At 44.2% G+C, this 15201-nt stretch overlaps 1 protein-coding gene across 7 annotated transcripts in view; it reads left to right on the top strand.

The window, feature by feature from the left end:
* LOC130033564 (leucine-rich repeat-containing protein 37A3-like) overlaps positions 1-15201 on the top strand; it is a 74496-nt gene that overhangs the window by 36551 nt on the left and 22744 nt on the right. For all 7 annotated transcript variants that reach the window (XM_056125480.1, XM_056125574.1, XM_056125498.1 and 4 more), the window contains 2 exons: positions 3248-3319; positions 4184-4264. In XM_056125480.1, the coding sequence (XP_055981455.1) occupies positions 3248-3319; positions 4184-4264 (153 nt within the window). The remainder of the gene's footprint in view (positions 1-3247; positions 3320-4183; positions 4265-15201) is intronic.

Genomic DNA, 15201 nt, shown 5'->3' with positions numbered 1-15201 from the left:
CTCCCTGGATCATGTAATTTGCTTACTTGTCCTCATGTCTCTCTGTCTGCTTTTTCTGCTCTGAGAAGCCGTGTTATCTCATGAACACATTCTTTCTCTTTCCCACCCCCCCACATCTTTCTAAGAAAGTTTCTTTCGATGTAAACTATCTTGCTTCACAAAAGTGTTTTTCAAACTTTACTAATAGATGAAAAGTACTTATATCTGCTCCACCCATAGAAACCTAAGTGCTAATATACCATCTCCTCCGTGTTCATATAGAGTTCCTTTATGGATCAAATCCAATGCATGGTCCAGTTTTACCTGGCCCATTAATTTAAGAATTGTTTTTGTCAGCTGAGGAGATTGCACAAATGATGAGTGTGATGCTTTGCAACAGGAGGCCCGGGTTGGATTTGCAGCAGGACACAGTTCTGGGCTCCCCAGTCCCTGACTCCCAGTAATATCCCTGAAGTAGACCCTGAGCACTACTAAATAAAAACAAAAATCTATGCAAATATGTTCGTTTTTATTTTTTAATATTTATTTATTATTTATTGCTTTTTGGATCACACTCAGCGATACTCAGGGGATACTCCTGGCTCTGCACTCAGGAATTACTCCTGGCAATGTTGGGGCGACCATATGAGATGCTGGGGATCAAACCCGGGTCAGCTGCGTGCAGTGCAAGGCCAACGCCCCACTATCTCTCCTGCCCATGTTTTATTTATTTTTTAATTTTGTGTATGAAGCAAGGTAGTTTTTATTTAAACTTATTTAGAAAGATGTGAGGGAGAGAAAGTAAGAAGTCTGTGTTCAAGAGAGAACACAGGCTCTCCAGAGTGGAAAAAAGCAAGCAAAGAAACAGACAGAAACAAGTGAGATATTTAGGGCATGAAGAGCAAGCCAGGTGCTTTTATTCAATTCTTCCAAAAGGGTTGTTTTTTCCTGGAATTTTGCATACTAAAACTTCATCTGGGTGTTTTCACAGGAATGCCTTACACTGTTGATATTCTCTTTGTTATCTCATGGATTCTTGTGTAACTTCTTCTCTGAGGGGACCAGCCTTTTCTGGGTGGGGCCTTGGAATTTTGCATCCTGCTGATATCTCAGTTTCTCTTCAAAGAGCTCAGAATTTGTATGTCAAATGATGTGATTGTCGAGCTCTTGGGATGCATGCAAGGCAAAGGCCCCACCAGCTGTACTATTGCTTCAGCCCATGGTTTTATTGATTTTGTTTTTTAATTTTGTGTGTGAAGCAAGATAGCTTTTATTAAAACTTACTTAGAAAGATGTGAGGATTTGTATTTCAAATGATGTGATGGACAAGCTCTTGGGCTACTTTGGGGCTAGAGAATTTCTTCTTTAGTTTTATTCTTCCCCCAAAGAACTTTCCAGGGCCCCTCACCCTGCCAGCTTGCACCAGCAGGAACGGGAAAGCAGTCCCAGCCTCATCACAGGCAACGTGGTTCACCGCCTGTCCCTTGCAGGAAAGAATTTAAAGAGGTGCAACAGTGAAGCAGCATAGATTTATTGAATGTAAGGTGCTTAGGAAGATGTGGGAGGAGAGAAAGGAGGGTGATGTTGGAGAGGGAGCACCAGCTTTTCCAGCGTGAAAGTGAAAAAGCAAAGGAACATAGAGACTAGCAAGTGAGATACATGGGAGAGCACAGCTTGAAGAGCAAAAGAAAACTATGTGTTTGTAAAATCTACATTTGTGTTTTTCTGTAAAAAAAAGAAAAATTAAAATATGCTCTGCAAAATCTAGAATATTATTATTTTTAAATTTCTGGCCTTTCTACAAAACTTTTAAAAGCTGGTTTAATAAAAAATTATTTAAAAAATAAAATAAAAATAAACCTGAATTATAAGGAAAATAAAGAACTTGAATGCCATTAGCCCAGAATTTAAAAAAAAAAATTATTTTTCTCATTGTGATTTGCAATACAACATTCTAACACCCTATGTCAACATATTTTCGAATGATCTATGACTTAAACGAACATTTATATGGGAAATACGAGGCTAATACAGATGGATTCTATAGCAGTAGTATTAAGAGCAGAGGAGGTTATCACGAGGAGAGTTCTGGTGATAAAAATTCCAGTGTAGGAAATGTTGGGCAATTGTCAGACAGACATCTTGGACAGAATCTCGTAAAAAGAGAGCAGGAGAGAGGTAAAACACAGGAAAAACACCTCAGTGCTCTCAGAAGACCAAGAGAAAGAGGAGGGACCTAGACCCAGGTGTTGTAAGCCAGGGCTAGCATGCTGAGCTTCCTCGTGCCCACCTGCGCTGGGGCACTCAGGCCTGTAGCAGATCACTGGGTGGGCCTGTGAAATCCCCCACCACAGTTCCTGCTTCAGTTGATTTGGAGTAGTGAGGCTGGTACTTGAGAACTATTAGGAAGGTTAATACATGACGGTGAGCATTGTATGTTGGAAAAGGAAAGACTGGGCCTTGCTTCTGCACATGGGTGACCCAGGTTTGATCCGTAGCACCATGCAAGATCCCTTGAGCACCCACAGAGTGATCTGTGTGCAGTCAGGAGTAAGCCCTGAGAACTGCCAAGGAAGGAAGGAGACCAAGAAGGGAGGGAGGCAAGAGAAGAAGAGGGATGAGCTAGCAGATAGGTATACCCATCTTGGTCATGTGTGAAAGAACTTAAGTAGAATTCAAAGATACAGAACAGTCACTTGTAGTCAAATCAAAGTTCAGTACTCTGATTTTCTTTGTTCCACCACTGTACAATTAAAGCAGTGAAATTCATGGAATATTCAGAAAATGTAGAACCAAAAATTGAATTTCTATGATCATAGAAAAGTTTAATTCTAAATTAGTTCAAAGTTCTGTCTAAAGGGATTTTCATATTATATGAAAAAGGCTAATTTTTTCTAGGCTAGTTTCTGTTAGCCTAGAAAACAGCTACACAGGAAGGTATATAAACACGAGACTGTTCATTTGAATATTGAAATAACTATATTAAATATAGTAATTTTACATGAAGATAAGAAACTAAACCCCATCTAGAACATAAAATCACCTCATCAATTCTCTGCTCCGAGAAAAGTTTAACTCCAATATTAGAACCAAGTAGTCGTACATTTTATTCATGAAGATGTGTGGTTGAGAAAAAGGAAAGCCAGGTTAGGGATTCTGGAACATTCAGATCTACTCATTCAATATTTATTTTGACTTCTACTAGTTATTCCTAAAATTAGATATTTGTTAGTTAATTGAAGCAATATTTTCCCTTTTCTTTCCCTAGAGATTTATCCTGCAATAAAATACAGTTTATTGAAAGGCGGACATTTGAAGCAGTACCGTATTTGCAATCTGTGTAAGTTCAAAATATGCTTCATTATTTTTGGATTTTTTTTTGTTTTGTTTTTTGGGTAATACCTGGTGATGCACAGGGGTTACTCCTGGCTCATGCACTCAGGAATTACTCCTGGTGGTGCTCAGGGGACCATATGGGATGCTGAGAATCGAACCCGAGTTGGCCACGTGCAAGGCAAACGCCCTACCCGCTGTACTATCACTCCAGCCCCTATTTTTGGAATTTTTGTAACACTTAATTGTCAGCCTCTATTATTCAATTTAATATTATTAGAACATTAAAAGTGGCTACTAGAACTGTACAGCAAATCCTTTTTTGCCTGTAAGTAACGATTACAATGGCCCTCAACCAGGATGATTTTGTACTCATATGACCCTTGATAGTGTCTCCAGATTTTTTATTGTTTTGATTGCCAGATCTGTAATGATGCTGTTGGTATCTAGTAAGCAGAGGCCTCCAGATACACTGCAGAATATCGACAATGTACTGGACAGCGCCCCCCCCCCCCCAATTATCCAGCCCCCATGTGGTAGTAGTGCTGAAGTCATGAATCCCTGTCCTAGAGAACTTAATTACTTAAGTATTTGTTAAAATACTTAATACAAAATTTGCTATTTTGCGTCTAATGCCCCCACAGCATCATAAACATCAAAGAATAAACCTTAAGCTTAGGTCGTCCACAGTGATGTTTAGCACATGAAATGTGTTTATGTGAATTAGAAGTTATGCTGGGTGTGACCCAAAAACCAAAAAAAAAAAATTCGTCCTTCTTCTTCCTTCTTCTTTCTTCCTTCTTCCTTCTTCTTCTTTCTTCTGCTGCTGCCACTGCTTTTATCTTTTTTTTTTCTTTTTTTTCTTTGGTAGGAATCTTAGTTGCAATTTAATCACCGAACTGAGCTTTGGAACGTTTCAGTCCTGGCATGAAATGCAGTTTTTACACAAAATGTAAGTGAAAAAGCAGATAAATATATATATAATAAAACTGCATAACCTCATCGTACAGTTATTATTAGCTAAGTGTCATAAGGCCAGTGTGAACTCTGACAAGTGTGTCTTGAGATCAGTCCCTTTTTTCAAATGAGGAAACTAAGGAACGAAGAGGCCAAGAGATTTGCATGGCGCATGGCATGCTTTGCTTTTTCCTGTTACTGATTATTGGCATGAGCACTAACAGAAAGGCATCCGTTAGCATTGTCTTGTGATTCCCACTGGTGCAGCGCTGACCTGTGAATGAGGCTTTAAATTCCCAGTTTAATTCCAGCTTTGGTTCCTGTTCATGTGCAAAGTTCCTAACCACTTAAATGTATGCAACAAAGAGCTGGGAAGAACTAGATATAGCAGTTTTTACTGGGAGTTGGCAGGGAAGGAAAGTTATGGATTCGTTCATAGCTGGTAGCTTCTTTCACATGGTGAAGCAGAAGAGTTCCTGAACGTCTGTCTTAGCATATTTCCCTCCTAAGAATCTCGAACATTATTTTGAAGAAAAAAATGATATATATACAAATTGATTTCACTGTGCTCAGTATAAACCTTTGAGCTAGGGCAAAAGGTAGAAAAAGCTATGGTAAAGACGTTCAATAGGCTTCATACCTGGCAGTGCTGGGGAGGGACCAGGATCACTCCTGGCAAAGCTGGCTTCACACTGGCCAGCTGACCTAGAAGGAGGCCATGTATGGCACCTGGAGTTCTGTGGTGCGGTGGAATCAAACTCTGGGCCTTATACATGGCAGACATGTGCTCTATCTCAAACTATCTCTCTGACCCCAGAAGCGTTTGTGTTACGTCAGACTGAGTGAAAAGTATTCATCAAAAATACGTTGCTGTTGTCTAATTTCATTATACTTACTTTTCTGATTACTCGTCTGTAAGAAGTCTGTGGTTTTATACCCTTTGAGTGAAAAGTTCTCTCTGATTTCTCTCTGATTTGATGTGACACAAGCAGATCAAAGTTCAGAGACATAAAGGAAATTCTGTACTCAAGCAGAAGATCCTCCTTTGAAAACGAGTCTTCACCTGCTTGTGTTTCAGAAATCCAGTTTTACACAGTTTCCTGCAGATTCGATGAAGGTAGGGCAGGAAGGCAGCTCGGTGATTCTTCATGGGTGTAGACCTGAGTTGACTCCCCGGAAGACCAGTTTAGTAAGGAGCAGGCTTAGAGATAATAGTTACCTCATTGTTTTAATGCCGCATTTTTACTAAGCATTTTATTATACCAGGCATCATAAGAATCTCAGTTTCGGTATAGTTTTATAGGAGACGGTGGGGGTTGGGGGCGGGGAAACGCATCATAGTTCATAAAAGTTAAGACATTCAAGAGCATTCACAGAGTGACATTTCTTCTGAGCGTCAGGCCTGTCTATACAGAAGAAGAAAGCAGGGTGTTTGTCACCAAGAACCTTAAACACTGAAGGAAAGAAGACAGATGCTGGTGGGAAAGCATGAGAGCCCCACTGCTAGTCCAGACGGCAGGGTAACAAGATAGCGGGATGACACTGGAGATAACGGTGGGTGGTATACTAAGAAAGACTCATGATGAATGAGGTTGAGGAGACAGCTCAAAGAGCTGGAGCCCACGCTTTGCACTTCCGGGAGTGACCCCCATTCACACCTCAGAATGTGGCCCCCCAAAATGAGAAGAAAACCCAACAAATTGAAAATGGAGAAGGTGATGATTGATTTGCATTGCAGCACAGCGGTAGGGCGTTTGCCTTGTGCGCAGCCGGCCCAGCCGAGCCAGGTTCGATTCCTCTGCCCCTCTCGGAAAGCCCGGCAAGCTACCGAGAGTATCTCGCCCGCACAGCAAAGCCTGTCGAGCTACCCGTGACGTATTCAATATTCAATTCAGTAACAACAAGTCTCAAAATGGAGACGTTACTGGGCCCGCTCAAGCAAATCCATGAACAACGGGAGGACAGAAATACGGAGATACTGAAATTTTACTCTGAAATGAGAGAAAAAGGTAATGAAAGAATCAGAGATACCTGGAAAGAAATGATCATCCCTGTCATGTGATTTAAATAGAACTAGCTCCTACGACCAATTCGGTCAGCTCAACAGATTGTCACGGAGTCTGGGGAGATAGTGCACGCTTTAGTGCTGGAGCCCGAGGGTCAAGCCCCTGCACGACATGGTTCACCAGCACTGCACCAAGTGACCCCCAAACACCAGTGATGGCACTACCCACCCCAGCACCGAATGTGTTGGGGCCCGAATGTTTTGGGGGGTGGGCTCCTTTCTTTGGGTCCTAAAGGTAAAGGTAAATGTAAAGGCCCTCCCGTTGATCGTCGATTTGCTCGAGCGGGCCCAGTAACGTCTCCATTGGAGACTTTGTTGTTACTGTGTCTGGCATATCGAATACTCTCGGTAGCTTGCCAGGCTCTCCGAGAGGGGCGGAGGAATTGAACTCGGGTCGGCCATGTTGGCCGCTTGTAAGGCGAACGCCCTACCGCTGGGCTATCGCTCCAGCCCTAATTTTTCTAAATGACCAAGCTCATTCCTTTCAGGTACAATTTTCCTGTGTGATCAAAACTCTGTGACTGGAGCACAATTACCGTGGACGCGCGGCTTGCGTTGCACATGGATGACCTAGGTTTAAGCCTCAGCACCCCACAGGGTCTCCCTGAGCTTAGCCAGTAGTAAGGCCTGAGCACCCTGCCATGTGTAGCCCAAAAACAACAAGGGGAAAAAAAGCTGTTGTTACATCTCTTTCCAAAGGCCAGGGATGCTAGTCCTTCAGTTACGTCACTTTATTGCCTGTCTGACAAATGACTGGGTTGATTAGAAGCTGGGTTGATCATGATTTACTCCCTGCATTAAATATACCTGGGAAGAGCTCGAGATGAGAGCCAGAGAGAGAGCTCAGTGGGCTGAGGACCCGTCAGATGTAATCAACCTAAGCACAAAAGAAAACAGGCCCAGCTGAGGTGAATTGATGAGGAAGCTGAACTCCAAACCTTACTTGCAAGATCTCGGGGAAGATCCCAGCAATTTTTATATTCATAATTTTACATTTCATTTATTTTTTTAAGCAGGGTTTTAGTAAACTATATAAAATTCAGGACCCACAAAGCCTTGCTTCTTCGCGGGTTGCAGGTAGTGAGTTTCTTGAATGAAGCATCTATAATATTAATAAACACTGAGAGGGGAACACATTATCAGTTGAATGAGTAACAGGTCACCTACAATAAGGTAAAGGTAAAGGTAAAGGCCCTCCCGTTGATCGTCGATTTGCTCGAGCGGGCCCAGTAACGTCTCCATTGGAGACTTTGTTGTTACTGTGTCTGGCATATCCAATACTCTCGGCAGCTTGCCGGGCTCTCCGAGAGGGGCGGAGGAATCGAACTCGGGTCAGCCATGTTGGCCGCTCGTAAGGCGAACGCCCTACCCGCTGTGCTATCGCTCCAGCCCAAATGCCATAATAATTTGCAACTAAATTAATAAATTTTCCATAAATTGCCAGAATATTTATAAGATGCCATTTTTTAAAAAAACTTTTATTAGTGAAACACCATGAGGTACAGTTGTAGACTTACAGATTTCTGTGCTTGGGTTTCAGGTATACAACGAGTACCCATCCCTCCACCAGTGCCCATTTTCCACCACCACGGATCCCAGTATCCCTCCCACCCCCTATGTCCCCCATCCCACCCTGCCTCTGTGACAGGGCATTCCCCTTTGTTCTCTCTCTCCTTTTGGGTGCTGTGGTTTGCAAAAGAGGCATTGAGTGGCAATCATGTTCGGTCTATAGTCCACTTTCAGCATGCATCCTCCATCCTGGGAGGATCCTCCCAAAATCCTTTATTTGGTGCTCCCTTCTCTATCTGAGCTAACTTTTCCCCTAGCATGTGTGGCTGGCCTCCAAGCCATGGAGTAAACCTCCTGGTACTTACCTCAGCTATTCCTGGGTGTTAGTCTCCTATTTTGTTTGTTACTTTATGTTCCCCCGATGAATGCAGTCCTTCTATGTCTGTCCCTCTCTTTCTGACTCATTTCACTTAGCATGATACTTTCCATGTAGTACCACTTGTATGTAAATTTCATGACTTCATCTTTTCTAACAGCTGCATAGTACTCCATTGTGTAGATGTACCAAGTTTCTTTAACCAGTCATCTGTTCTCGGGCACTCAGGTTTTTTCCAGATTCTGTCTATTGTAAAGAGTGCTGCAATGAACAAACAAGTGCAGATGTCACTGCGGCTATGCTTGTTTCCCTCTCTGGGATATATTCCCGGGAATGGTATTGCTGGGTCAAATGGGAGCTAAATTTCTAAATTTTGGGGAATTGACCATTGTTTTTGAAAGGGTCGTAATCATATCTCTTACAGATGAAATCAGGAATGAAGTATGTTATGGAAATCCAACAGTGTTTGCTAATCCTAAATGTTCAGTTTTGTTTTTTTTCCTTTTGCTTATGTTTATGGGCCAAACCACCATGCTCAGGGGTTGTTCCTGGCTCTCCTCTCCGCGATTACTCCTGGTGGTGCCTGGGGGACCATATGGGATACCAGGGATCAAACCCAGGTCAGCTGTGTGCAAGGCAAACGTCCTACCTGCTGTACGATTGCTCTGGTCCCAAGTAACTTTTTTTTCTCCTTCTGACTTTCAAGTGTTTCTTCATTCACCTACACAGGTCTAGACTGCTGGCTCGTTTAAACAATTCTTTTAGTCATTTCGTCGGTTCGAACGATACAAGTTCCATGATGGTAGCAACTGAAGACTTGACAAAGTACAAAGGTGCTGCCGTACTCAGACAGAGCATGTGGACACTCTGGCTTGTTTGTGGAACTTCAGTATTTTGCCAAGACATAAGAACTAAGATAGAACAGAGGAAACCCAAAACTTGTTCCCACTGACCACGTGACCCCACTGTGGAGATGATCAGTGAGGTGGGGAGCTGCACTGTGAAGGCAGACGGAGCTGTGGTCACGGCGAAGCCCTCACTCTCTCCCCGCCACAAGGCATAACGACCTGTCTTTAGATAAGTGTCCACACAAGAGCTTACTCGAAGGCATTGTTATCATTTGGGGTTATGTTCTGAACTCCTGGCAGCAGCTTCTCCTAGTTCAGAAGCTTCTACCTTAAAGATGAAGGCCGCTCAGGACCTTGGAATGGTTTAGGGGTGACTGGTTGGAAAGTTGAGGAGTTCATCACATTCAGCAACTACTCTGGTCTCCCAAGTGCATCTTTTCCTCCCATCTTTGCAAGGAGACATCTTCTGTTTAAACTTAGTACTGCTGCCAGAGCACTGCCAGGGGTCATTCCCGAGCACCACCCAGATGTGGTCCAGCCACACCCTGTAGTCTCCCAACAACCCCCAACCCCTGCCAACATGTTTAGCTTTCCTCCTCTTTATTGTTGCGAAATGTCTGAGGGTCATACACAGCCCTGGCTGTGATGCTCCCATATTCAAATCCCACATCAGGGCCAGGCGCTTGGCCCCTGGCCAGGCGCTTTGCTGAAGGCCTCTGTCCTTTTGGGGGGCAGGAGACTCGCACACACGACCACCAGGGGTCGCTCTTCTACTTGTGTGTAAGAACGTCCTAGGAGCGGAGCTCACACCTGTGCTTGTCAGGGGTGCCACTTCTCAGCGTGGTTCTTGCGCACCGTTTCTCTTTTATATCAAAGAGCAGCAAAGACCTTCGTTGCCTGAATTTCAGGTGGATTCATGTGCCTTTTGGGGTCTTGCTTTTCCTGAGACTGAACTCCACCCCATGCGCACATGCAGAGAGCCATCTGCTCAGCCACAGTGGCCTGGGCTGGAAGCCACTAGAGATTCTGTGGTCCCTAGCAAGAGGACAGTGAGGTCTATCCCAAACTAAGTATCCATATTTGTTCAGGTAACCTGCGTGGTTGGGGGACAGATATGAAGTTCACTGTGTGCACATCTCTTTTTAAAAAAGTATTTAAAGAACCACAATTTACAAAGTTATTGAGAGTTGTTTTTTGAATTGAATCACCGTGATCTACAGTTACAAAGCTTTCATCTTTGAGTTTCAGTCATACATTGATCGAACACCCATCCCTCCACCAGTGCACACTTTCTACCATCAATGTCCCCAGTATCTCCCCCTTCCACAATCCCAACCCTCCCCCTGCCTCTATAGCAGACAATTTTCCCCATACTCTTTCTCTACTTTGGGGCATTATGACTTGCAATATAGATACTGAGAGACCATCACGTTTGATTTTTTGTGTACTTTCAGTACACATCTCCTATCACGAACGATTCCTCCAACCATCATTGACTTAGTGATCCCTTCTCTATTCCAGCTGCCTTTTCCCCCAGCTCATGACATAGGCTACCAACTATGAAGCAATCTTTCTGGCCCTTGTCTCTACTGTCCTTGGGTGTCAGTCTCATTTTATATTCCACAAATGAGTGCAGCCATTCTATGTCTGTCCCTCTCTTTCTGACTCATTTCACTCAGCATGATACTCTCCATGACCTTCCACTTACAAGCAAATTTTATGACTTCATCTTTCCTAACAGCTGCATAGTATTACATTGTGCAGGTGTACCAAAGTTTCTTTAACCAGTCATCTATTCTCGGGCACATAGGTTGTTTCCAGATTCTGGCTATTGTGAACAATGCTGCAATGAACATATAGGTGCAGATGTCATTTCTACTGTGCTTTATTGTACCCTTGGAATATATTTCCAGAAGTGGTATTTTGGGGTCATATGGAAGCTCAATTTCTAGTTTTTTAAGGAATGCCCATATTGGGCGGGCAGTCGTTATTTTTCTTTTCTTTTTTTTTTTTTTTTTTTTGCTTTTTGGGTCACACCTGGCAATGCACAGGGGTTACTCCTGGCTCTGCACTCAGGAGTAGTTACTCCTGGCAGTGCTCAGGGGACCATATGGGATGCTGGGAATCAAACCCGGGTCAGCCGCGTGCAAGGCAAGTGCCCTACCCGCTGTGCTATCTCTCCAGCCTCCCAGGCATTGTGAGGTTCAGCTGCAGTCTGACCTTTTCATGCTCACGGTCAAAGTCGTCCAGCAGTTGTGATGCTTGGTTAATGTTTGCTGTTATTAGAACGATGTCATCAGCGAAGCAGAGGTGGTGTAGTTGCTGACTGTATATCTTTACTCCCATTCCTTCCCATTCCAGTCATCACATGACGTTCTTGAGGGTGGCACTGAAGAGTTTCAGTGAAATGGTATCGCTCTGCCAAACCCCTCTCTTAACATCGATGATCACTTTCTTGTAGAATGGTGAGGTCCTAGTGGTGAATCCATAATACAGCCACAGAGGATCCTGATGTACTGAGTTTGACTGCTCTGTTGGGCTAGGGCTTCGATGACCACGTCAGTCTCAACCGAATAAAAGACCTTTTTTAAATCGATGAACGTTAGGCAGAGTGGCATCTTTGGCATCTTGAACTCTTGCGAAATCTCAGTGAGCGTAGTGGATATAGTCGATCACGCTGAATCTCTTTCGGAACTCGGCTTGCACGCATGGTTGTCCATCTTCTAGTGTTCTGCCAGTCCTATTCAGGATGACAGCTTGTAGATGATGGACAACAGGCAGATCAGGCGATAGTTGCCAATGTCCTGGATGTCTCCCTTCTTGTACAACAGAATGGTCCTGCTGGTTTTCCATTGGGAAGGAACCTTGCATTCAGATAGGTAGAGTGTGAAGAGCCAAGCCAGTGTATTGACCAGTACTGGTGTCAGATTCTTCAGGTGTTTGGGTCTGACCTTGTCTGGGCCAGGTGGTGTACACTTCTTACCAACGAAATGGCGTGTCGGATTTCGGAAAGGAGGACGTTGGGAACGACATATCCATCCTGCGGAATTTGTATGTGGGCACTTGGACATGGCTATCGAAGAGATCCAAGTAGAAGTCGTGAACAATCTTCTCCATTTCCCTTCTGGAAGATGTGATAGATCAAACAGGACATCGGAGGGCAGTCATCTTGGTCTTACTTATAGTTGGCGAAGGACAGGCAGGTGTTGCGAATATTTTTCCCAGCTTCTGCCGCATCAGCCAACACTATTGCTCTTCTCTCTTTGAGGTCTTCCTTTATCGCTTTTCTGCACAGCTTTGCGAGCTCGGACATTAGCTTGTGATTGCCAGAGGCTTGCTGCAAACCACGTTGGCAAATGAGCTCGAGAGTTTCCTAAGACAGGCATCTGTTTGTGACTTTCCCACTCTTGGCATTCCGTGAGCAGTCATGGAGGTGCTGAACCAGTCAATTGGATTCCTCGTTGATGTCAGCGACGGCATCTTCCTACGTTGCCTCAGTAGTGCCAAAGAGCTCCCATTTGGTGGTCATTCTGGAAGTTCTCTTCTTAAACTTTGCAGTCTTTTCTCCCTGCTCTGTGAAGTAGAATTTTGCATGAAGGAGATGGTTGTCCTATCCGTTTTGGAATTTTGGGACAACAGCATCATCAGTCAGGCAAAACGGTCCATTGAAAATGATGTGGTCAATTTCACTGTGGAACTGTCCCCCAGGGGACTCCCATGTCCAATGTTTAGATTTGGCCTTCTGGAACTGTGAGTTACCATGTATGGTCTTGGTCAACAAGGTGAACTCAGATCGTCTCTCACCCTGTTCGTTCCATTCTAGGCCATTGGTCCCAATGTGGAGTTCTTCGGGCAACCTCCTCAGTCCTATCTTGGCATTAAAATAACCTACAGTGATCTTGTAGGAGGTGTGGTCTTCTTTATAGAACTTCTTCAGCTCCATGTAGAACTTCTCAATACCTTCTTCATCGTAGTTGGATATTGGTGTATAGACAACAAAGATGGAAACTGCCAGCAGTGAGCCACATCTATTCAAGCGTAATCGTCTGATTTGGGTTGTTAGGCATTCATATGAATCAATGCTCATGGCCAAGTTCATGTTGACCAGGACACCAACACCACCGATGCCTCTATTGTCACATGTTCCAAGGAACAGTTCTTCTCCAGTGTTGTAAATGGCATGATGTGATCGATGCCTTCTCATCTCGGTCAGACTAATGATGTCATACTTAATCTGCGATTGCACCATCAGGTCCTTGATGGGTGCTTCGGATGCTAGCGTACGTTCGTTGAAAGTAAAGTCATTTTAGTCCTTCGTTTTGGCAGCCTAGTTCGGCCCTGAGATTTTATCAGCCTCTCTTTGTTTATCCTTATTAACACTGCCGTATTGGGGGCTCTTTCAGGTCAGGGCAATGAGGCCCATTGTTTTTACTGTTTTTGGCATATCAAATATGCCACGGGTACGTGCCTGGAGTCCAAGGTCACAAAGTCCCACCTCACCTGCTTCTGTGAGGCTACACTCATGTGTGAGGTCGGCAGGAGCTTGCCAGGCTCTGCCGTGTGGGCGGGATACTCTCTGTAGCTTGCCAGGCTCTCTGAGAGGGATGGAGGCTTTTAGGGAGGCCTCTAATCACCGTTACAGGCATTCCCATAGTTTACACCATATTTGAACCCCATAAAAAGTGGTGCGGTAATTTTGGAAAATGGGTATTAAGTGTCTTATGCTGTGTTGCATGGCGCTTTGTGGCCACACTGTCCAGAAAGCGGCCTGCAGTATGGGGGCAGCTGCGTAGTGGAGGTCAGCAGATGAGGTATTTATCTGGCACCTGCAGGGTGGATATTATGGGCATGATCCCTGGGTCTCCAGAGATTGGGGGAAGCAGGCAGAGGATCTCTGTTTCCGGGCCCCATTGAGTCTGGAGTCCAAGGTCACAAAGTCCCACCTCACCTGGTTCTGTGGGGCTACACTCATGCGTGAGGCTTGGCCTGAGCATCTGGAAAGGAGCCCGGAGCGTGGCGGATATATATCTATGTATATCTATATCTATCTATCTATCCTGCAAGGGTATGCCAGTGTTTCTTGAATAGAGTTTACTGAAAATTTCTTTCTGTTTTTTTCCCCTCCTGTGTATTTCTTTGCTTGTTTTAAAGAGTTTGCATGTTTTTAAAAGAAGAAAATTCATTCTAGCATCTTGGAACAAAATCTTTTGTCAAAAATGAACTGCTTCTGGTACTGGAGTGATAATATAGCAGGAAAGGTGCGTGCTTTGCAGGCGGCTGACCAAGGTTCGATGCCTGGCATTCCATATGGTCCCCTAAGCACCACCAGGAGTAATCCCTGAGCATTCCTGGGTGTGACCCACAAACCAAAGAAAGAAAGAAAAGAGAGAGGAACTGAGGGAGGGAGGGCAGGAACTGGTTCATTTGACCAATATATCCATAATGTTATTTCTGAAGTGTCTAGTAAATACCCGATATCGTCAGACCAGTGACAGTCAGGTGACCCTGGCATTCAAGAAGCTGAAAGTCCAGGAGACTGACAGGTGAGTCCGTGATCACATACAGCGTGACAAAGGTCAGGGCACAAAGATCTCTGTGGGAATGACTGGTAAGAAGACAGCTTCCAACAGCTCCTCTTCCATTGACCATGTCTTCTTTGTCCAAAACCAAGGATTGACCCTATTTTAATCTTTAGCTGGGTGTGTTGTCATGAAGTAGTTTGAATTTCTCAGGGTGTAAGAAACATTTTGAATTGTAGAGGCATCCATTAGAAATAATATTTGCTGCAGAGCAAGGACTTCTGCAGACATCATCACTCCTAGGGTTTTATTTCTTCTTTGGGGTTGATGGGGAGACATGCCCAGTGGTGCCCAGCGCTTACTCCTGACGCTGTGTTCAGGGATCACTCCTGGTGTGTTCCAGGGTCTGTGTAAGGTTCCAGGAATGAAACACAAGTGGGCTGCATGCAAGGCAAGTGCCCCACTTGCTGTTCTATTTGGCCCCTATTCCTAGAGTTTTCAACTTGGAAAAATTTGTCAGCATATTTTTTCTTTGCTCTACATTTATTTTCTCCCCCCCCCCCCCCCGGTTCCCCTTCACTTTGTCATCTAGAGACTTGGGTGTTTCTCAAAGGG

The sequence above is a fragment of the Sorex fumeus genome, unplaced genomic scaffold (assembly GCF_029834395.1).
Source record: "Sorex fumeus unplaced genomic scaffold, SorFum_2.1 ptg000001l, whole genome shotgun sequence".
In the NCBI taxonomy this organism is placed as follows: domain Eukaryota; kingdom Metazoa; phylum Chordata; class Mammalia; order Eulipotyphla; family Soricidae; genus Sorex; species Sorex fumeus.
This window is presented reverse-complemented; position numbering and strand designations above follow the sequence as displayed.